Source organism: Rhinichthys klamathensis, unplaced genomic scaffold (assembly GCF_029890125.1).
Source record: "Rhinichthys klamathensis goyatoka isolate OS25496 unplaced genomic scaffold, OSU_Roscu_1.1 h1tg000211l_1, whole genome shotgun sequence".
Lineage (NCBI taxonomy): Eukaryota > Metazoa > Chordata > Actinopteri > Cypriniformes > Leuciscidae > Rhinichthys > Rhinichthys klamathensis.
In genome coordinates this window covers 348,548-368,408 of record NW_026606736.1, presented here as the reverse complement: position 1 = coordinate 368,408, position 19,861 = coordinate 348,548, and the positions used below count along the sequence as shown (strand labels likewise).

Here is a 19,861-nt window from a genome sequence, read left to right as displayed (position 1 = left end):
ATGTATATTATGTATATATATATATATATAATATATATATATATATATATATATATATATATATGAGTTCATGGTTATGGTTTAATCAATAATAAATAGAGACCATGGACGTTATGTATAATGCAGATCATCTGCAGGACATTTCTGCCTGGAGTTTGAGAGACCAATCAGTCTGCTGCTCTTGCAAAACATGTTTACATAAATCTTAATTATGTGCCCCACAGGAAAATATTTATTCTATCTACCACATTTAGTCTTAACACCAGTATTTACTCATTCTTGACAAGCTAAGAACAGTTTCTGGTCTTCTGGGTGTTGGTTATGCCTTATTAAAGCCAAAAAGAGATTTTATTATTATTTTAATTATGTAGTGATGCAGAAGTGAAAAATGTTTTATTTTCCATACATATTTTCTGGATGACTGTCCCATGCGCTGCTACTATTTATGAAAACTCAATGTTATGCTGACCAATTACAGATGAGGACTGAACAGTAAAACCATAATTTCCAACATGCAATAAAGCCTTAAATCAAAATAATGGCTAAGGAAGCCAGTGTTGTTATAGTTAACGAAAACTATTCAAAATAGTTTTCGGTAATTGAAATAAAGTTTCAAATAAATATAAATATTTAATGAAAAACTAGTCTTGAAATTAGTGATGTAGCTTTGAAATAAAGTAAATTTGAAGTACTAAAATTAAACTGAAACTGAAATACAAATAAATCAGTTATAATTTTATTTATATAATTTATCTTTAATTTTATATTAATCTATTTGAATAATATACATTTAATGAAAAGTTTGGGGTCAGTACGATTTTTTTTAAAAGAAATTAATGCTTGTATTCGGCAATATAAAAAATTACAAATTAATGTAAATGAATCTAATAAAAACGATAAAAACACATGCAATTACTAAAACTAAAGTTAAAATGAAACTGAAAATAGAAAAAAAGGTCATACAAAATATAAATATATTATATCGGTATAATATAAATAATACTACAACTACACTCAAAATGGAAACCGAATATCTGGTTAAATCAGTAAGAATAAAATCATGTCACCAAGCATAACAACCATCTTAATAATAATAATACAAAATCCTTATTTGTCTAGTTTTTTATTTTAAATCTTTTAAGAAAATAGAAATTCTGTTTGTATTTTAAAAATAGAGATGGATTTTCATTTGTTCAACGAGTAGATAAAGTGGCTTTAACCCCAAAACATATTACGTTAATTCCAGTAGGGGGCGGTATATGAATACATTTAATATCACTGCTGCCCTTCAGCCTTCAACATGAGATAATATCTAAATGTAAGTCGGGCGTGCAAAAAACATCATAGGAAAAAGAATTAAAACTGAACATAAAGCGATTTCATTTTACAGTATGGTAGAAAACGTAGGCTATTGTTTAACTTCAAACTAAAATCACGCCCCAATCTAATATTAAGCTAATTTACCAAACTCGCATTAAAATTTAGTAAGTGGTGCAAAGCTCACGATACAATCAATGAAGTAAGTTTTTATTTTATTTAATTTTTTACTGAAACTCTTATTTTAAAAACCGGTATTGCGAGCTTGAGTTGAGTCTCTTATTTTGAAAAAAGCCCTCTCCGCCTGTCCTCCATCAGTGACCGTGTGTTCCTGCCGCCAGCTTCACTCTCTACTGTGCGCCTGATTATTTTTACGCCGTCGAGTCTGGCGGTGAAATCCAGGTCATCTCCGCCGGATCAGCAGCCAGTACGGCTCAGCCTTCTGCTCTCCGCGGACTCATAGTGCCATTTCCTGATTCCTCTTTGCAGAGGTAAGGAGCTGATATTCTCCTCGTATATGTCTGGTTTTGTGCAGATGGCATCAGATGGGTGCGTAATGGTGCCAGCTGTGCCAGTGGCCCCGCGGATATAGAGAGGAGCGCAGCGGGTTTAGACCGGGGCACAAAAAGTTGCTGGGACCCTCTGACTTCATATGCAGCCAGACAACTACAAGCCAATGATCGGGTCGGTGCGCTAGACTGTCATATTTCTATACTTCGCTAGATCAAATAATTTATCGGAGATATATTAGAGAGAAGTGGTCGTGCGTTAACGGAGAACACAGCCGGTTGCTTTAACGGGACCCTGCATGTAACCCAGTTCTTCATCCAGACATAATAGGGCTCATTTTGGCCCAGACAGCGTGAGCTATCTTCTTTATTCTGCCATAATGCGCTAATTATCAAATGCTATGATTATATATGATAAATTTAGTTTTATTATTATTATTATTAAAAATACATTACATTAAAAAACATATTTAGTTAATACCAAAGATGATTAAACTTCTATTTATAAGTAGTTTGATTCAGGGTATCCGCGGGGTCTTGAAAAGTATTAAAAGGTGATAAATCAATTTTGGGAAAATTAAGACCCTTAAAAAGTATTAAAAAGTCTTATCACGGCTTTATAAAGTCTTAAATTTTGAAAGTATTTTTTCTAGGGATGCACCGAATAATAGGCCGCCGAAAATAGCCCAAAAGTGCATTTTCGGTTTTCGGCCGAAAGACTTTTATCACCGAAACAATACGGCCGAAATGTTGTGATGACGCAAACAGAAACCGCGACCTGCACGTGCTTGTCTGAAGCAACATGTCTGCGATGTGGACGTATTTCAGTATATCTGAACCCGCGAGGAGACGGAAGCCTTGTTTATACTTTCGCCTGCCTCTGCAGCGCGAGTCTCCACAGACAGCGCGCGCACCGCTCCAAACGGTCGAGGCGTTTATACTTGACGCGCTCGCTGTTGTACTATTCTTTGAAACGACAGGGAGCTACTCAAGTAACTGTCCTCTAACCATCAGGAATCGGTGAGAAGAAGAAAGATAAACACGTGACAATGTTTATTTTTTAGTATGGTACAGCTAGTTAAACAATTGTGACACTTGTGACAACAATTGTGACACGTAGGTTGTAACACGTGTTTTGAAAGTGTTATTGTGTTAGTGTATAAGTCCATTGTGACTTAAAATGCATTTCATTTGTTTGTTCTTGTCACCATTTGACGTAAAATGCATTTCATTTGTTTGTTCTTGTCACCATTGTGACTTAAAATGCATTTCATTTCTTTGTTCTTTTTCACCATTGTGACTTAAAAATGCATTTCATTTGTTTGTTCTTGTCACCATTGTTTACACATGCACAAACACGAAATATGCACATACACCCCCCATATTCACACATATTTTATTGTTGCAGCCATTCATTTAAAATAAAAATGATGTTGTGGCATATCACTTGGAATACCCTTAGTTTTTGTGCATTTTGTCTACCTGTTACAACTTACCCCAGTATGTGTTACAACCTACCCTAGTAGTGGGGTAGGTTGTAACAAAGGACCACCTTGTATTCATGATCATCTCACAAAGTCTGTGATATATTTTGAAGAAATTTAAATTGTTGCCATTTGTAGTAGACAAATATGGGTACTTTGCCTAAAAGTTTCAGACGTGTAGCTAAAAAAAAAAGGTCGTTTTAGGTGCTGAAGAAAAAAGTGTTACAACCGTCCCCGGTCTCCCCTACCACCACCAATAGAAAAATAATCATGTAAAACCCAGTAAACCCTGAGATTATTACTTGTGACGTTACAACAAAATATGTATAGGAATATGTATTAAATTAACGCTCTCTTAAATATTTTCAAATTTCACTAAACATATTTCATTAAGTTTCGTGTACATTTGTATTAAACATGGACCTTTGTCCATTAAAATGGCTTTTTATGCTAGTGTATGCTCATTTTTAAAATGTAATCAACTAATTTAGACGTGCAAACTGGATGCTGGTGTGATGAGAAGTTCGTGCTCGGCTTTGTTTTTATGAGAGAACATTTCATTTTAAAACCTTTCTGCAGGCCAGCAGATTATTATTTAATGTACACATGAGTGGGGTCAAGTTAAACATTTTAGTTTGAATTTTATTTTATACTGTGCATTGTGCTAAATAAATATTTGCATAATTTGTAATTGATTTATTCTTTGAAAATGTTAATTTATGCAATTACAATGCCTTGATTTTAGTAAAGTTTGTACACAGTCATAACCATAAATGCAATGGTACTTATAATTGGCATAATTTCTTTCGGTGTTTCGGTTTTCGTTTTTTCGGCCTTGGGTTCCTCTTTTTCGGTTTTCGGTTTCGGCCAAGAATTTTCATTTCGGTGCATCCCTAATTTTTTCTGAATTAGCTGTCCAACATTTTGAGTCCCAAAAACATCGTAAAAGTGTGTAAATTTAGTCTTTTTTATTTTTTTTTTAAACGAAGAACTGAGGCACATGTCAGCATGATTGTTGTTGAGGGTGGAGCAAAGTTTTGTTTTGTTTTTTAATAAACTTTGCTTTGATTTACTATACCAGCCTATTTGATTTTTAATTTTTTTTATCAGAGTGGTCTATAGTCTTTATCACAAACTAAAACTGTTAAGTTAAAAGTATCACTAATGTAAATCGTTACAGCTTGAAGTGGCGGTGAGGTATTAAAAAATATTGAGAAGGTCTTGAAAAAGTCTTGAAAAGGTATTAAAATTAACTTCAAGATTCCTGCATATACCCTGTTGATTGGTTTGTATACTTTTTATTGCAGTTTATTTATATAATTTTAGGATTACATGGCTACTTAAATTAATACATGGACATGAAATTTAGATATTTGTTAAAATAATTTTAATATTTTATTTATTTGTAGTTTAGATCAATAATAGTACTTATTATTTATATACTATTAATTTTATTATTTGCAATTACATTTTTAAGGATAAAACTACAAGTTATAATAATATTATAAGCATTATTAGAAATATATATAGGCTACCGTATATAAGTAGCAGTGATGGAATCGTCCAATCAGATTTTTTTCCAGTATTAAAATGAAAAAATATATTATATTCATATATTCCTGGCTCACAATGGTATTTCTTGCAGAGGTAATAACAATAATGTATTCATTTAATGTGCAGTAGTTATGGGCTGCTTGTCTTGCACTTGATGGATAGTCATTTTCTGTCAGACACTCATTTTATATCACATTTGCTTACTTGAGGCTTTGATATTTACTTACGGATCTTGTCACTTTTGAGCTCCAGAAAGATTGAAAATGTTCTTAATGTGTGTATCATGTGAAATGTTAAAATGACCTCTTAGTAATGTCAGCGATGTCCAAAGCGGTTAACATCCCATTATCCAAGCTTTATTAATTGCTTGTTAATATTTTCTGCATTTGAGACCGAGAAGGGGACTGTGAGTGTGTTTGTGCCCTCTCGTCTGTCTGCCTGCGTGTGTGTGTGTGTGTGTCTGTCAGCTGACCCTGTCCAGACTTGGACTGAGTGTGCTGCCAGTGGCTGTCGTGACTAGTGTTCGGCCCAGTTTTAGACTCCACTCTCTGTGTCCTTTCCTGTGCGCTGCAGGTTCTGGCCCAGTTGAGAGACACAGACATGATTGTGTCATACGCTGCCAGAGTCCAACAGAGCGTTTATTGTTGCTTGAAGGCATCTGACGCTTATGTCTCTTCTAACTTCTTGTCTGTGGCATTCAGTCATTGACTCCATGTCCTGTTTGTCTCTAAGGGTCGTTGCCTCATGTTCATTCTGTATATATGAATGTGAGCCGTTCCTCTGCGTTACCCATGAATGACGTTTATCGACACAGAAGGACACTTTCCACTCCTGAAAAATGAGCTCGTGTCCCAGCTGTGATGTCATCCGCTCCAGGCAGACAGCGAGGTGTGTCAGAGTGTCGGCTGATGGATCTGCCGTGGCATCAGGCCAAGTGTAACAGTGAGTCGTGGAGGCGCGTGGAGCTCAGGGACTGAAGAATGATAAATCGGTCCAAAGCGTGAGAGAAGCTTAACAGGACTTGCAGTGCATCAGCACCTGTCTGCCTGCACAAAACGCACTCTGTTGGCCACGGATAACAAGTAACCCAGCAAGCATGCTGAGTGACCATAACAGGGCAAAAAAAAAAGAAAAAGAAAGAAGTTTTGTTCCTTTAATTTAGTTTAGGTGTTTTTTTTACATTTTATTCTTTAAAAAAACAAAAAAAACTTTTAAATGGTTGATCAATATATAAAAAATATCGGTACATTGTTTCAGTTTCTTTGCATTGGTGTTGGATATTTAAATGTGCATGCTCATTTTCACAATTTTTCAATTTACATACCTTCGTTATCGTCTACTGTAACTGTATCTTTTATTCTTCAAATTTAATAATGTTTTACATTTGAAATAATTGTATAATGTAGTATTTTATAATTAAATATTTACAAAATTATTTAATATTAAAACGATTTATTCATTTAATTAAATTTAATTACATATTATATTTTATTCTATATTATTGTAAAGAGTATTTTAGTATTTTTTTTTATATATAGTTATATTAAAAAAAAAATTCAAAATAAATATCCATTTTTCATACTTTACATTAGAATGTTGTGAATCTTGTGATACTCAAGTTCATGTATATTACTGGACTTTTTTGTGTTTTTATTTTTTCGGTATCAGCCAGAAATGTTCATGTTTATTTTGTTGCATGCATAGAGGTTTGAGTATATTTTAGTGGTAAAGCACAGTAAATGGAGCATTATCCTGTTGATGTGTGAGTGATTTGAGGCTGAGAGCTGGGACAGCAGCCCACTCCAGACCGGAACACTCACTGCTTGTGGGAAGAAAGCTTCCTGTCTCGCTGAGAGCCGTCTGTCTGACGCGGAGTCATCGTACGCCAAGCTTCCTGTCTTGCTGCGAACCACATCATCTGGCCTCTGGCACTGAAACGTCAGGTGGCATAAGGGCTTAGGGTAGGGGCCGCACACGCTGAACCGGGATCAGCTGTTGTTCTGCAAACCCTGCTGTCTGTCATTATCTGACACGCTGCAGAACTGGACTCGGATCAATGCAAGGAGGAACACCCAGGAGGATCTTAAAATTACTTGCACCCCCTCAGAACATACTTCGACTGGAGAGGAGACCACACAGCCAAAAAGAGCGGCCCTCGGGCAGCGATCACAGTCAGACACTTATGGATTCATCCATGGAAAAGGTCACGCCACCTATGTGTTCCCTACTTAGTTTCCATTGTAATAAAATAAACCAATGTTATTTTGCATAAATCGGTGCAGTACATGCCTATGTTTTAGTAGCAAATCCTCTGTGATTGTCTAGCTGATTTTTTTTGCACTTTTTCGGATTCAGACAGACGGCCTCTCACAGTCCTGAGACTGATCCTTATGGATGATCCCAGAACAGAGGCATATGGCAGAGATGGTCCAATAGGGCTGGGGTCCCTGGTTGGCATCCTGTGGTGTGGGACAGATGGAGGCATGCTGGGGCATGAGGGGAACTGCAGTCCTGGCGGAGCAGAGATAAAGACACTAACTAGCGCTCAGCTTGTGTCATTGCAAGAGCTTAATTGGTCTTTCTTTTTTACTTTATTTTTGGACCTTTTTTTTATAGCAGCAGACTTTATCCGCAGTTTGCCCCCTAGTGGCAGTCGCAATGAACTTATTGACCATGGTATGCTTGATGCAGTGATGACTTATTTTTGCATGCCAGCCCAGAAGTTAGCATCACCCTGGTGTCTTTGACAAAAGTAGGATTTAACGTAGACGTAAACGTAGACTATAAACGAACTACACCACAGGTGCATGACAGCACTATCACTAGGCTTCTGGCAGCGCTTTCAGTCTTTATTTAAAAAACATTTCTCTGAAAGTTTGAGTTAGAATATTTTGCAAGAGTGGTGCGTGATCATAAACACAATGAGGCTGTAAAAGCGGACTAGTAGGTGAGTTTTCCTGTTCGGTGTGATGAAGTTTAATGTCCCGACAACCTCCTTAGTCCCATTTATCTACATAAAGTAGTTGGTAGTTCTCATTTCTCATCATCCTTTTTTTTTAATGCCTCCGAAGTTCAAGTCTGAAATTATTTCTGATCTGTAGTGTTACAAATCGCCATCTGTCAGAACTCTAGTTTCCATCAAAAATTACAACATAACTGCTCTCCGGAAAATTAGGGTTCCTTTTGACATATTTAATAACTGTAGTTTGATCAGTTGGAAATGTTTGAAGTCAGAAAAAAAAAAATCAGTCAAGCAATTGTGATTTATGATCAATTATTGCATGGCATCGCTCGCTGTTATTATTTAGTACTTTGTGTATATTGTATGTGCCTATATTTAACCTATTAATGGAGATTGAGATTTGAGTGAGAATAGAAACCCATTGATGCTGTGGGGGTTCGAGTCCTGTCTCTGTCTATCTCTAATGCTTCAAAGCTGATCTCTGTTCTGATACAGGACACTGCAGCACTCTGCACCAAGCTCTCTCTCTCTCTCTCTCTCTCTCTCTCTCTCTCTCTCTCTCTCGTTCTCTCTTTCTCTCTTGCACTGCAGCTTGACTTTGACATCAGCTCTTCTAGAGGACATTGCAAACACAAACTCTTTTAGGCCTCTAATTATTTACAGCATCTTTAGTTGTCCAAATCACCCTTCACAGGTCTGGAAGAAGGTGACCCGTCATATTAACCAAACAAGTCAGACAGAGCTGCTGTCAATGTCATTTTGAGGAAATTGTTAAGATCAACTTAGTGTCAATCAAACAATTTGACTATAATACACTGCCATTCAAAGTTTATATTTAAAGGAATCGTATGTAAGAAATGTATTTCAATTAATCATAAAATGGCCCTGATATGTCACTAGACATTAAAGGTGCAGTGTGTAACATTTTTGAGTATTTATTAACAGAAATGCAATATGAAATCCATAACTATGTGTTCAGTGGTGTATAAAGAACTTACTTAATAAACCGTAATGTTTTTATTACCTTAGAATGAGGCATTTATATCTACATAGGCGCGGGAATCCCCTTCTATGAAGGTCGCCATATTGTGACGTCATGTTTCTACAGTAGCCGAACGCGAACACACAGCGCTACAGAGCGCTTTTCGTCACTACCTTGAAAGAGAAGCCGCAGGAAGCTAGAAGAAGCTAGTCATAAACACTGTGAGTAGTGACTTTTCCCTTGTCAGTGGTGTAAATATGTAGTTGGATTGTTTCATGTAACTTAATTCTTCTCCCTCGCTGTGTTATGGCTTTGCTATGTGGGGATAAATGTGCTGGTTAAGTTCGTGAGACAGCTGATTAGTAGGCTACTCTTGTCATTGACCGTAAAACAGTTACAGGAATCACCAACCCGTCGATCTTGGAAGCATTTTAAGTCGATTCAAGTTTCCAAAATCGGAGAAAAAAAGCCTATTGTATGTGTAGTGTGTCTAGGGGATGCGGAGGCGCGCGCGCTGTTACAATCACGTCATTTTTGCCGCACGCACCTTTGGGCTCATGCGGACGTGTCGAGTTTAAACAAGGCTTAACGCTTTAACCAGCTCAGCCACAGTAACAGCTCATATTAGCCAGCTAAACTTTTACAACCCTGTTAGAAAAAATATATAGTTGCATAGTTTCATGTGGTTCTTCTCCCTCGCTGTATTATGGGTTTGCTATGTGGGGAGAAATATGCTGGTTACGTTCGTGAGACAATCAGCTGATTACTATTATTATATTATGTATTAAGACCCTTGATCCTCACCTGAAACTTTATCCATGATGTGGTTTATAATGGACTGTGGCACATAAACTTGGTTTACGCTGGCTATTCTCTGCTGTCTCAGACGATGATGTTTGTCCCGTTTTAGCCACCGTAGCTTCTTCGAAAGAGAGGGGTGAGCGTGGGCTGAGCCCTTAGTGTAAACTCGAAACCGAACCGCTAGATGCCGCTAAAAATCACACACTGGACCTTTAAGAAATCATGTTCATTTCAAATACTTGTATCACTGACAACAGTAGTCCGGCCAGGATATTGTCATTTAAAAAGTGAAGTTGCAGCCCTCAACTGATGTTGATGTTGTCATGTTGTGTTTTGGTCTGATGCGCCATGCACCCTCCACCTATCTACCAATCACGAAGTCAGTACGGTAGTGTTGCGGCATCCGGGTTGCCAGCTCTTCTGTAGATACCACAGCTGCAGCTACAAACATGTCTAACGTTACGAATCCAAAAAAACCTCGTTATGATTCCGAAATACTTTGTGACAAAGTCCGAAATAAAACAAGGATTTTGTATAGGAGATGCCTTTGAAAGATGGAGACGGCTGAAAACGGAGAAGAATTTGCTGGATCCTGCAGCCTATCTGGCAACCTCGAGTCAGGGGGGAGGGGGAGGGGATACACCGCTCTACAGTCATTTGAAAGCGATTGCAGTACCAGTTTTGGCCACAATCTTACATACGGTTCCTTTAAACAAAAAAAAACAGTAATATTGTGAAATACTATTACAATTGAAGATGAAGGTTTTCTATTTTAATGTATTTTAAAATGTAATTTATTCAAAGCTGAATTTTTTGCATCATTACTCCAGTCTTCTGTGTCACATGATCCTTTAGAAATCATTCTGATATGCTGATTTGCTGCTCAAGAAACATTTATTGTTATTATCGATGTTGAAAACAGTTGTGATGCTTAATATTTTTAGTGGAAACCATACTGCATATTATTTCCGGATTCTTTGATTAAAGGGATAGTTCACCCAAAAATGAACTTTTGTCATCGTTGTTCCAAACCTGTATGAGTTTCTTTCTTCTGCTGAACACAAAGGAAGATATTTTAAAGAGTGTTTGTAATCAAACAGTTGACAGTAGCCTACTGTCGACTGTCTAGTTACCAACATTCTTTAAAATATCATCTTTTGTGTTTAACAGGAAATTTTCATTTTTGGGTGAACGAGTATCCCTTTAATAGAAAGTTCAAAAGAACAGCATTTATTTGACAGAGAAATCTTTTATAACAATGTAAAGGTCTTTACTGTTGCACTTTAATGCAACCTTGCTGAATACAAGTATTAATTAGCTCTCTAAAAGCATCTTCTTGAGTAAAACAGCTCTATACTTAAAGGGATACTCCACCAGTTTTTCTTATTAAACTATGTTATTCCCTTAACTAAGACGAGTTGATACATACCTCTCTCGTCTCAGTGCGTGCACTATATCGCTCTGTATTGCCGCAAAACTATGTTAGCACTTAGCTTAGCCCATGCATTAAATATGGGCCAAGCAGAGAAGCAACCAAACACTTCCACGTTTTCCCTATGTAAACACAGTTACTCGAGTAGTGTAACTTGACCTGGGCTGGTGACACAAAATAAACCGTTGCGCTTTTCTAAGCGTTTAAAATTGATGACTATATTGTATGGCGGAATACCATAACAATTGCTTTTGAGCACTTCGACTTGGCGCAATAATATCTTCACTCGTGAAAAGTCCTCTTACCGGTTCCCGCTTCCTCTCCCCCTCCCTCTGACATTTCCGTCAATACAACCAACGTGACATGCGCCGGTAGTAGTAGTTCGAGCGGAGTTGACGAAGTAACAGCTTGTTGGAAGCTAGTTTGTGTACAATAATGGTTAAAGCGTGCATCGTAAAGGGTTGTGAAAATAAGGAGAATGTACATAGTGCTGTCATTTTTCACCGAATTCCAACACACCACATACAGCGGAGAGCTTGGTTAGCTGCTTTGAACAAGAATCCCAAAACACCATTGATGACTCTGAAGAAGTGGCGTGTTTGCTCCGAACATTTCACAAAGAAGGACTATACCTGCACAGGAACACGCCTAAAGGATGAGGCTACACCAACAATATTCAGATCACTTACAGAAAGCCCGTGGTTCGCCTTTCGCCAGCTCCGGTCTGTTCTGGATCATATCTTTCTTGCCTCTCACGGTCCACAAGAGCTAATTCCTCCTCCGTGTACTCGGGTTCAAACAGATATGGCTCTGGGTCTTCTAAAAGAAGTCATAATCATCTACAAAGTCCGCCATTGCAAATGATCTGCAGTTTGCTAATAGCACAGGTAGTAAAAGTCACGTTGGTAGTATTGACGGAAATGTCAGCAGCTGGATGCTATTGGAGGGAGGGGGAGAGGAAGCGGGAGCCGGTAATCTTTTCACGAGTGAAGATATTATTGCGCCAAGTCGAAGTGCTCAAAAGCACTTGTTATGGTATTCCGCCATACAATATAGTCATCAATTTTAAACGCTTAGAAAAGCGCAACGGTTTATTTTGTGTCACCAGCCCAGGTCAAGTTACACTACTCGAGTAACTGTGTTTACATAGGGAAAACGTGGAAGTGTTTGGTCGCTTCTCTGCTTGGCCCATATTTAATGCATGGGCTAAGCTAAGTGCTAACATAGTTTTGCGGCAAGTCAGAGCGATATAGTGCACGCACTGAGACGAGAGAGGTATGTATCAACTCGTCTTAGTTAAGGGAATAACATAGTTTAATATGAAAAACTGGTGGAGTATCCCTTTAACAAAGCACATTAAAAAGAAAACCCTGAACCCAGATGCAACCTGTTTTACAGAATGTAGAAGTTTGTTGCACATAACCCACATTTCTAGCAAGTACTAGCAAGCACCCAGAATACCCTAGAAGCCACCTAGCAACCATCCATATCTATATAGCAATGCCCTTGCAACCCCTCACATTTAATAAATAAATGAATCTAAAATCTTGCATGGTTTTGTTTTGTCTTAAATGTACATTACAGTACATGTTACAAATACATGGCATCAAAACATAAGTATGTAGTGCCCTAATTTTTGTAACATCATTGTAAGAAACATATCAACTGATTTAGCCTACTCAGTGTTGGAATGGATGGTATGAAGAACCCCTGGAGTACAAGTGTCTGGTTTGAGCTCATGCTAGACTTGACCTCCCTGACCTCTGCGGTGTGCACCGCTGCAGAATGCAGTCGAGCAGCAGAGGTCTGGCTGTCTAGACACTGTGGGCGGAGTCGCAGAGGGCTGTCGATTGATTGGCTGAGAGGAGAGATCCTGAAACTGATTAGACGTTGGCTTCAAAGGCTCGTGTTTGTTTGTGGTCTGCGTTTCAGTTTTGCGCGCGTGTGTGTGTGTGTGTGTCTGTTCCTTTCTGAACAATACAGGAGGACGGATTGATTTAGTCTTTTCCACCCACATGGCTCCAAATGTAATTGATTTTATTTGCCTTATCTTCATGTAGCGCCTCACCTCCGTGCTTTAAATAACATATTATGCAGTTGTCAATGTAAGGTCTGACCTGATCAATAAAGCCATTAATTAGTTTTCAGATCACTTTAGTGCATTATATTTAAGGGTAATCACTTTTTGGGTGCAGAAAGGAAGTCATCTCATTCACTGTTGCTAAGGCAACCAAAATCTCTAGCATATTGCATAAAACAGACTTTAATACATCCCACATTTTGTCTTGTTGGCAATGCAGGATTGTTAAGCTAAATAAACTGTTCAAGAGAGGTGGGCCAAAATATAAAAGAGGTTGGATTAGGCTGTCACTCAAGTTACTGATAAGGGCAAACAAGACCCAAAAACATATAGTGATGACAATAAAGTAAAAAAGACTGTCAGAAGAAAGGTGAGTGCAGGTACTGCAGTACAAAAAATGATAGACTGTCAAAACAACATCCGTCCTGAAACTTTGCAGACAGGCATGTTTTCTGAATTCATGCTGTTGTATCTAGTTTCTTTACACAGGCCAGTGCGTGTTTGCCATACAGTGTGCGTTTCCTCCTTTACTTACTCTCCTTTCACTTCATCACTTTTTCTGTCTGTGTATAGTTTAGAGTTTCTTATTTATTGTGTAATTTTTTTTATAGCCGTATAGTAGACCTCAGTTAAAAACTACACTGTTACTCAATCTACAGCATGAAACATACAGTGTGACCACCAGTGTAGTCTGATTCCCAAATGAATGACTCTTTTGAGTCGGTTCTTTTTAATGAATTTAAAACACAAAGCAGCACAACCAGTGTAGTCCAATCCAGAACAAATTACTCTGTATGCTTTTGGTTCACTAACAAGAATCAATCAAGAGTGCAACCACCAATTCCCAAACAGATGACTCTTACTGGTTCTTTTTTTCGGGAATTGCATTGTGAAAATACATAGTTTACAACTACAACTCTTACACTTAAATCAATGTAGTTACTAACTGGTTCTTCATGTCACAACGTGTAGCTAAGAGATGCATTGTGTTTGTCAGTAGTATTTTATACAAATAAATGAATCAAATGTGTTCAAACATTATTTTTTGTTTTAGTATTGTTGTTTAATCTATAGTTGGACTAAATTTATGCTGTCTTTTAGAAATTCTGAAAATTCTTTAACAAAATTGTGCAAATGTTTGTTTATTTTTTGCATCAGAACCAAATTATTTGATACAGTTGTTTATTCGGTAGTAAGAACAATGAAATTGACTAAATAGTGGGGCTGTCCCCTAATAGATGACTAAACGTTAGCCGTCGAGAAGAGGCTTAGTCGGCCAAAACTGTATTAGTTATAGACCTTATGTAGCCCCGCCCCTTTTCAGCGCTGCGCTCGTTGTCTTTTGACTTCCGGTCTGTATTTTCACAGCGATCTTGCATTCCCGGTCGACATTTGTTAAGACATCTGCTTTACAATGCTTATGATAAACATTACAATGCTCATGATAACTTTCGTTAACTCTACAATAAGTAAATCCACTTCACCAGCTAATTACTCCTCGACAGCGATGCCATAGAAATATACAGAGTGACCGCAAAAACGGAAGTTCAAAGACAATATTCTAAAGATGACGGCGCGCTTGTTTCTCTGGTGCATAAGGTCTATAGTCGCAAAAAAAAAAACCTCTACAGGAAGTAGCGACGTCACACAGTTCGTGAGGGAAAGACCATTAACAGCGGGTCCTTGTGGTACTGGCGCCGGCGCGATTCCTTACATTTTGTTTCCTGATAACAGCAGACACGAGTTAAAAACCACCGTCATTTTTGGTCATACAGATAATACATAATTCGAAACTGTAAAGGGTCTACTTTTATTTGTGTAAACTCACAATAACAACAAAACGTTGTGCTTTTGTAAAATAAAGAAAACCAACAGGATGTGCTTTCTGCCGTCTCGCTCTCCGTGAACTGGAGCGCTTCACAAAAATGAAGCGAAACTCAGCAAATGCTACTTGCCTCACAGACATGAGAAATATATCTATAGAAAGCTTGAAATGTCTACTTTTAAACAAACTAATTTGAAAAAAATACTCTCTGATTATGTAATCTGTATGAAAGGTGCATTTCTCTCTAAAGGCGCATCCACAGTAGTGGCAAGTCAGCATCGTCAACTTCATCTTTGCAGAAAACACTAGTTTATTAAAAAATAATAAATTTTCCCTTTGCTATTATTTCCAACACAACATGATCATAATCATTACTTTTGCATGCATTTGAGCGCGGAATAGTGTACAGGCCTATATTTTGTCTATATCTATTAAATATAGCCTCATTATGGTTTAGTGTTAAATTAATATAAATTTGCGATTTGTCGACTAATGGTTTAAATGAGTCAGGGGCAGCCCTACTAAATAGTGAAATGTGTTATGTTTAAGAATGTAATTACCTATGAAATTTTTTAATTCTCTCACAAGGGGTTGTGATGTTGTTGACAAAAAAAGGTTGAGGACCCCTGCTCTAGTTCTTTCTGATGTGCTTTGTTCTGTCTCCTGTCAGCCACATTGAGTCTCAGTTGGGCAGCACTAAAACTGAAACGTGACTTGTTCACAGACACACACACACACACACACACACCTATAAACTGACTAACCCAGACAGCTGAGTCATCATTTGTTAACCTGCAGATCCTGGTTGTCAGGTCAACTTAGGACCCATGCAGGAAAAGGGTTAATCTGTCTGATTAGCACCAGACATTAATAAGGCGGTCTTTCACTTTGCCTGAACCATCTGTTGTAATGGACGTTTTATGGACTCTACATGTAAGAGAATAAATGATTTCAATGATTTGATGTACACTGAAAAAAAAAAAATTCACTCAAAAATTGGTAGTAAATTGCAAAGAAACGGCAAGTAACACATTGAATTAAACATGAAATTTTGAAGTAGAATATTTTGAATAATATTTTGTGGTAAAATGTACCCCAAAAATCTTTTATTTGCTACTTTGAAAAATCATTTTACAGTGTAATGAATGGGATAATTTACTGTGAACTGGTCATTATTGCACAGCAAACCCCTTTAGGATGATAAAAAACCCCACTCTTTCTTGCCTGGGTCTTGATCATGATGTTGGGGTTTATTTTGCTACAGACTGACAGGCAAGGTAGCAGCTATTAGTCATTTTTATTTTTACTAAGGTTAATGACATGGGCTGTCATGATGTTGAGTCTGGCTGGATGAATCAGTTTAGCGAATAGTTGTTCCTAAGAGCTTCATCATGATTTAACCAGGCACATAGAGTGAGAAAGAGACAGGCCCCCTACTGAGATCACATTACACAGACCGACAGATACAGAGAATATTTTAGCAGCCATTTATTGCAGTCATTTAGTGGTTTTCAGCATGGCTGTTGTTCAGCCTATCCATCAAACTATGTGTATTAGAAGAGAGAGTCGACACATGTGGAGAGTTCGGTGTCCTAATGCGATTCTGTGTCTAATTGACTTTATTTTAGATTATTATTATTATTATTTTATTTTATGCACTGATATCAAAATTCCGGGCGAAAGTACCAAGATAATTAGTCTATTCAACATATATACGTAGATGTTGATCCAAACCAAAATTGAACCATTTTATTGACCAAAAACTACTACTTTTCTTTCAACATCGAATATAAATTGTATATGTTACAGATCCAAGAAAGGAGCACAAAACATTGATACTTCAATATTCTTCTGAACTTGAATCTTAGAAATGTAAAGAATGTCTTCACCAAAGGAGGCGCTTGAAATTCCAGGCATATTTTGTTATCACATGAGCTCTTTTTTGGGTCAACAGCTTATGTCAAATATTGTCTGTAATGGAAAACATTGTGTTTGTGCAGTAACCCATCACACGTTTCTTTAAAGTCAATCACATGCTTACAAGGTTACTCTGAGATCCCATCAAAACCAATGAACTTCTTACATTTAGATTATTGCCATTAGCCTATCTAACAAAAGCTAATCTTTAAAAACACTAATTATTCAATAACACTGTTAAATATAATCTTTAGCCAATCTCAAAATAAATCTCCATTTTTATAATGTACATTATAATACTGTGATTTCTGAATTCACTTGTAGCATTTAAATGACAGATTTTTAGTGTTTTAGTTTGATTTAGACAATATAGTATTGAAAATAGTTATTGCTTTAGACCGAATTATATCATTTAAATACAATAGAATTTATAGAATAGAATTTTGACATTAGTTTGATTTATATTTATTCATTTTGATATATTTGAATATATTATATAATTGGATATATGTGGAAAATTATTTTATATCTGATATAAAATATGTTGTTTTTCACAGCCCTGGTCTGAACAACGTATTAGATACTTGGTTTGTAGAGCAGAACCACTAAGGAAAGGAGGAAAAAAGAGATAACAATGAAGACAAGTGAATCTAAACATCTGCCAGATGTTCGTCTGTGTTATCTGCGATGGCTGTATACTGTCCTGAAACGACCTCGGTTGACTGTGTGTGTGTGTGTCTCAGTCTTTGTTTGACTTGGACAGCGTTCTCTTGTTTCACGTGTGTGTAATATTATTTATTGTGTGATGGATCCGCGCTCTGGCTGTGCGGCTTGCGGCAGGGGTCAGACGAGGTGAGGGCTTGCCGTGTTTCTAAGTAACACAGTCGATGTGTAGTCTGCAGTCTGGGCTCAGCGCAGCGTCCACTGGGATGTCGGAGAGCTTTAAAGGTTGTCTGAGGACACGTTCCGACTGGTCTTTGAGTCTTCTCCAAATGAAAATGGAGTTATTGCCTTTTTTTCTTTTTTTCTTTTTGAGAAGTTAAATCAATGATATTAAGCCACGGAAACATTAGCTGTGGCTTGTGATAACCATGTCCAGTAAAGTGTTCTGTCGTGTTATGTAACCGTCATTAACGGCTGACGCTCCTGCTGGGGATTGAAGACTCTAATGTGCATCTCTTCACAGGAACTTGATGTTTTGTTGCTGGTAAAAATCTGCAGTAAGATCATAAAATGTTGATGTGTTGACCCCCTGCTTTTTCTCATTTTTGTTTAATGAAACATTCATGTTGCGTCTGTGCTGTGTCTGTCTATATTTTTTGTCTATCTCAAACCTTTTCTTTGAGGTCAGTAATATATTTATATATATATATTTTTTTTAAAAGAAATTAATACTTTTATCCAGCTAGGATAAAAAGCAACAGTAAAGTAATTTATAATGTTACTATCTTAACAACAAATTGTATGACGGTTTCCACAAGAATGTTAAGCAGCACAACTGTTATGAGATTTATAATAATAATAATAAATGTTTCTTGAGTATCAAATCGGCATATGAGAATGATTTCTCAAGGATCATGTGACACTGAAGACTGGAGTAATGATGCTGAAAATTTTAAACCGATATAATATTCCACCATATTACTGTTTTTATCTTTTTACTGTATTTTGATAAAAAAAATTCAGGTTTTGTGAGCATAAGAGAATTTTTTTTCTTTTTTTTCAAAAACATTAATAAACCTTACAGACCCCAAACTTTTGAACGGTAGTGCATGCTAAATTAAATATCCTTAAATGTGCAAATTAATGCTGAATTAATATACTCTCAAACCACTGATACATTTGCCATTATTGTCTAACAGTACAATCTTAGTTTCGTTGATTACATGGTTTGCAGCAAACATTTGTTTCCAGAGGAATTATTTAACGAATCCTATACATGCACTTTAAAATTCTGAATAAGATCATTCTTAATAGAATTAAATCAAATTGTGTATCGAATTGAATTGAATCAAATTAACCCAATGAATTTGATTGACTCGCTGTCATATTCCATGCAGTACTTACTACAGTAGTACGTCTTAAAGGAAACTATGGTAACCTTTTTGTTTGCCTTTTTGCAGGTGATTTTTTTTTTATTTTTATTCTATGTAATTCAGTCACTCAACTGATTTCCTCTCTCTGTCTCTCTCAGTGAGCTTGCAGTCTGAAGGATGAGGTGGGGCGCCTTGATTAGCATGCTGCTATGCTGAGAAGAGTTTATCCACCCAGGGCGAGCGGCAGCGACTACACGTTCCCTTCCTAAATCAGCTATCTGACACCTGCTCTGAATCAAGTACCTGTCTGGATCTTACCCTCACACACACTCACACACAGCTATGGCTGGCTGGCTCTGGCTGGGAGGGTAATCGGTGCGCTGGTTGCCCTGGCAACCCCACCCTGATTACTGCTGAATTGAGCCCTAGTCCGTCACTGAAGACTTTTTAGCCCCCCTCCACCTTTTCTTCTGAGTTTCTTTGCCCTTTCCTGGAGGTAGAGGGCAGGAGCCATGGACTTGTGAGGTGAGAATGGCAGCAAGGCGGCTGTTCGGCCCCCAGGAGCCCTCAGGCAGTCGGAGCCAATAACGTGGGTGCCCACACACACACACACACGGGCCGAGCGGCAGGAGCAGTATGCAGGAGGCTGACCTACCGGCCACCAATGCTTTCACAGGTGAGCACCGGGTCAGGTTTATAACCTCAGTGTTGGAATCATCACGCGGGATATGCTGTTGCCGTGAACGTGAGTTTAATGATTACGTTCATGAGGAGGGTCGTGTTGTGCTTTACAAAGCCATGATGGTTTTTTGTGTGCTAATATTCAAAGCTGCTCTCTCACTCCCCCTCCCTTTTCCCAGACTCCTCTGCTCCATTTCTCTGACAGGCTGCATTTCTCTCCCCTGCCTGGAATGGAATGTGGAGAAGGAGAGAGAAAGCTTGAGATGGGTGGAGGGCGGTGG

The 19,861-nt window shown here is 37.6% G+C and overlaps 1 protein-coding gene across 1 annotated transcript in view; it reads left to right on the top strand.

The window, feature by feature from the left end:
* The first annotated feature begins 1,641 nt into the window (after positions 1-1,641).
* Positions 1,642-19,861, top strand: part of ldlrad4b (low density lipoprotein receptor class A domain containing 4b) — a 51,356-nt gene continuing 33,136 nt past the window's right edge. Inside the window, exons 1-2 of the mRNA XM_056263983.1 lie at positions 1,642-1,808; positions 19,058-19,575. Coding sequence (XP_056119958.1) covers positions 19,536-19,575 — 40 coding nt within the window. The 5' untranslated portion in view covers positions 1,642-1,808; positions 19,058-19,535. The remainder of the gene's footprint in view (positions 1,809-19,057; positions 19,576-19,861) is intronic.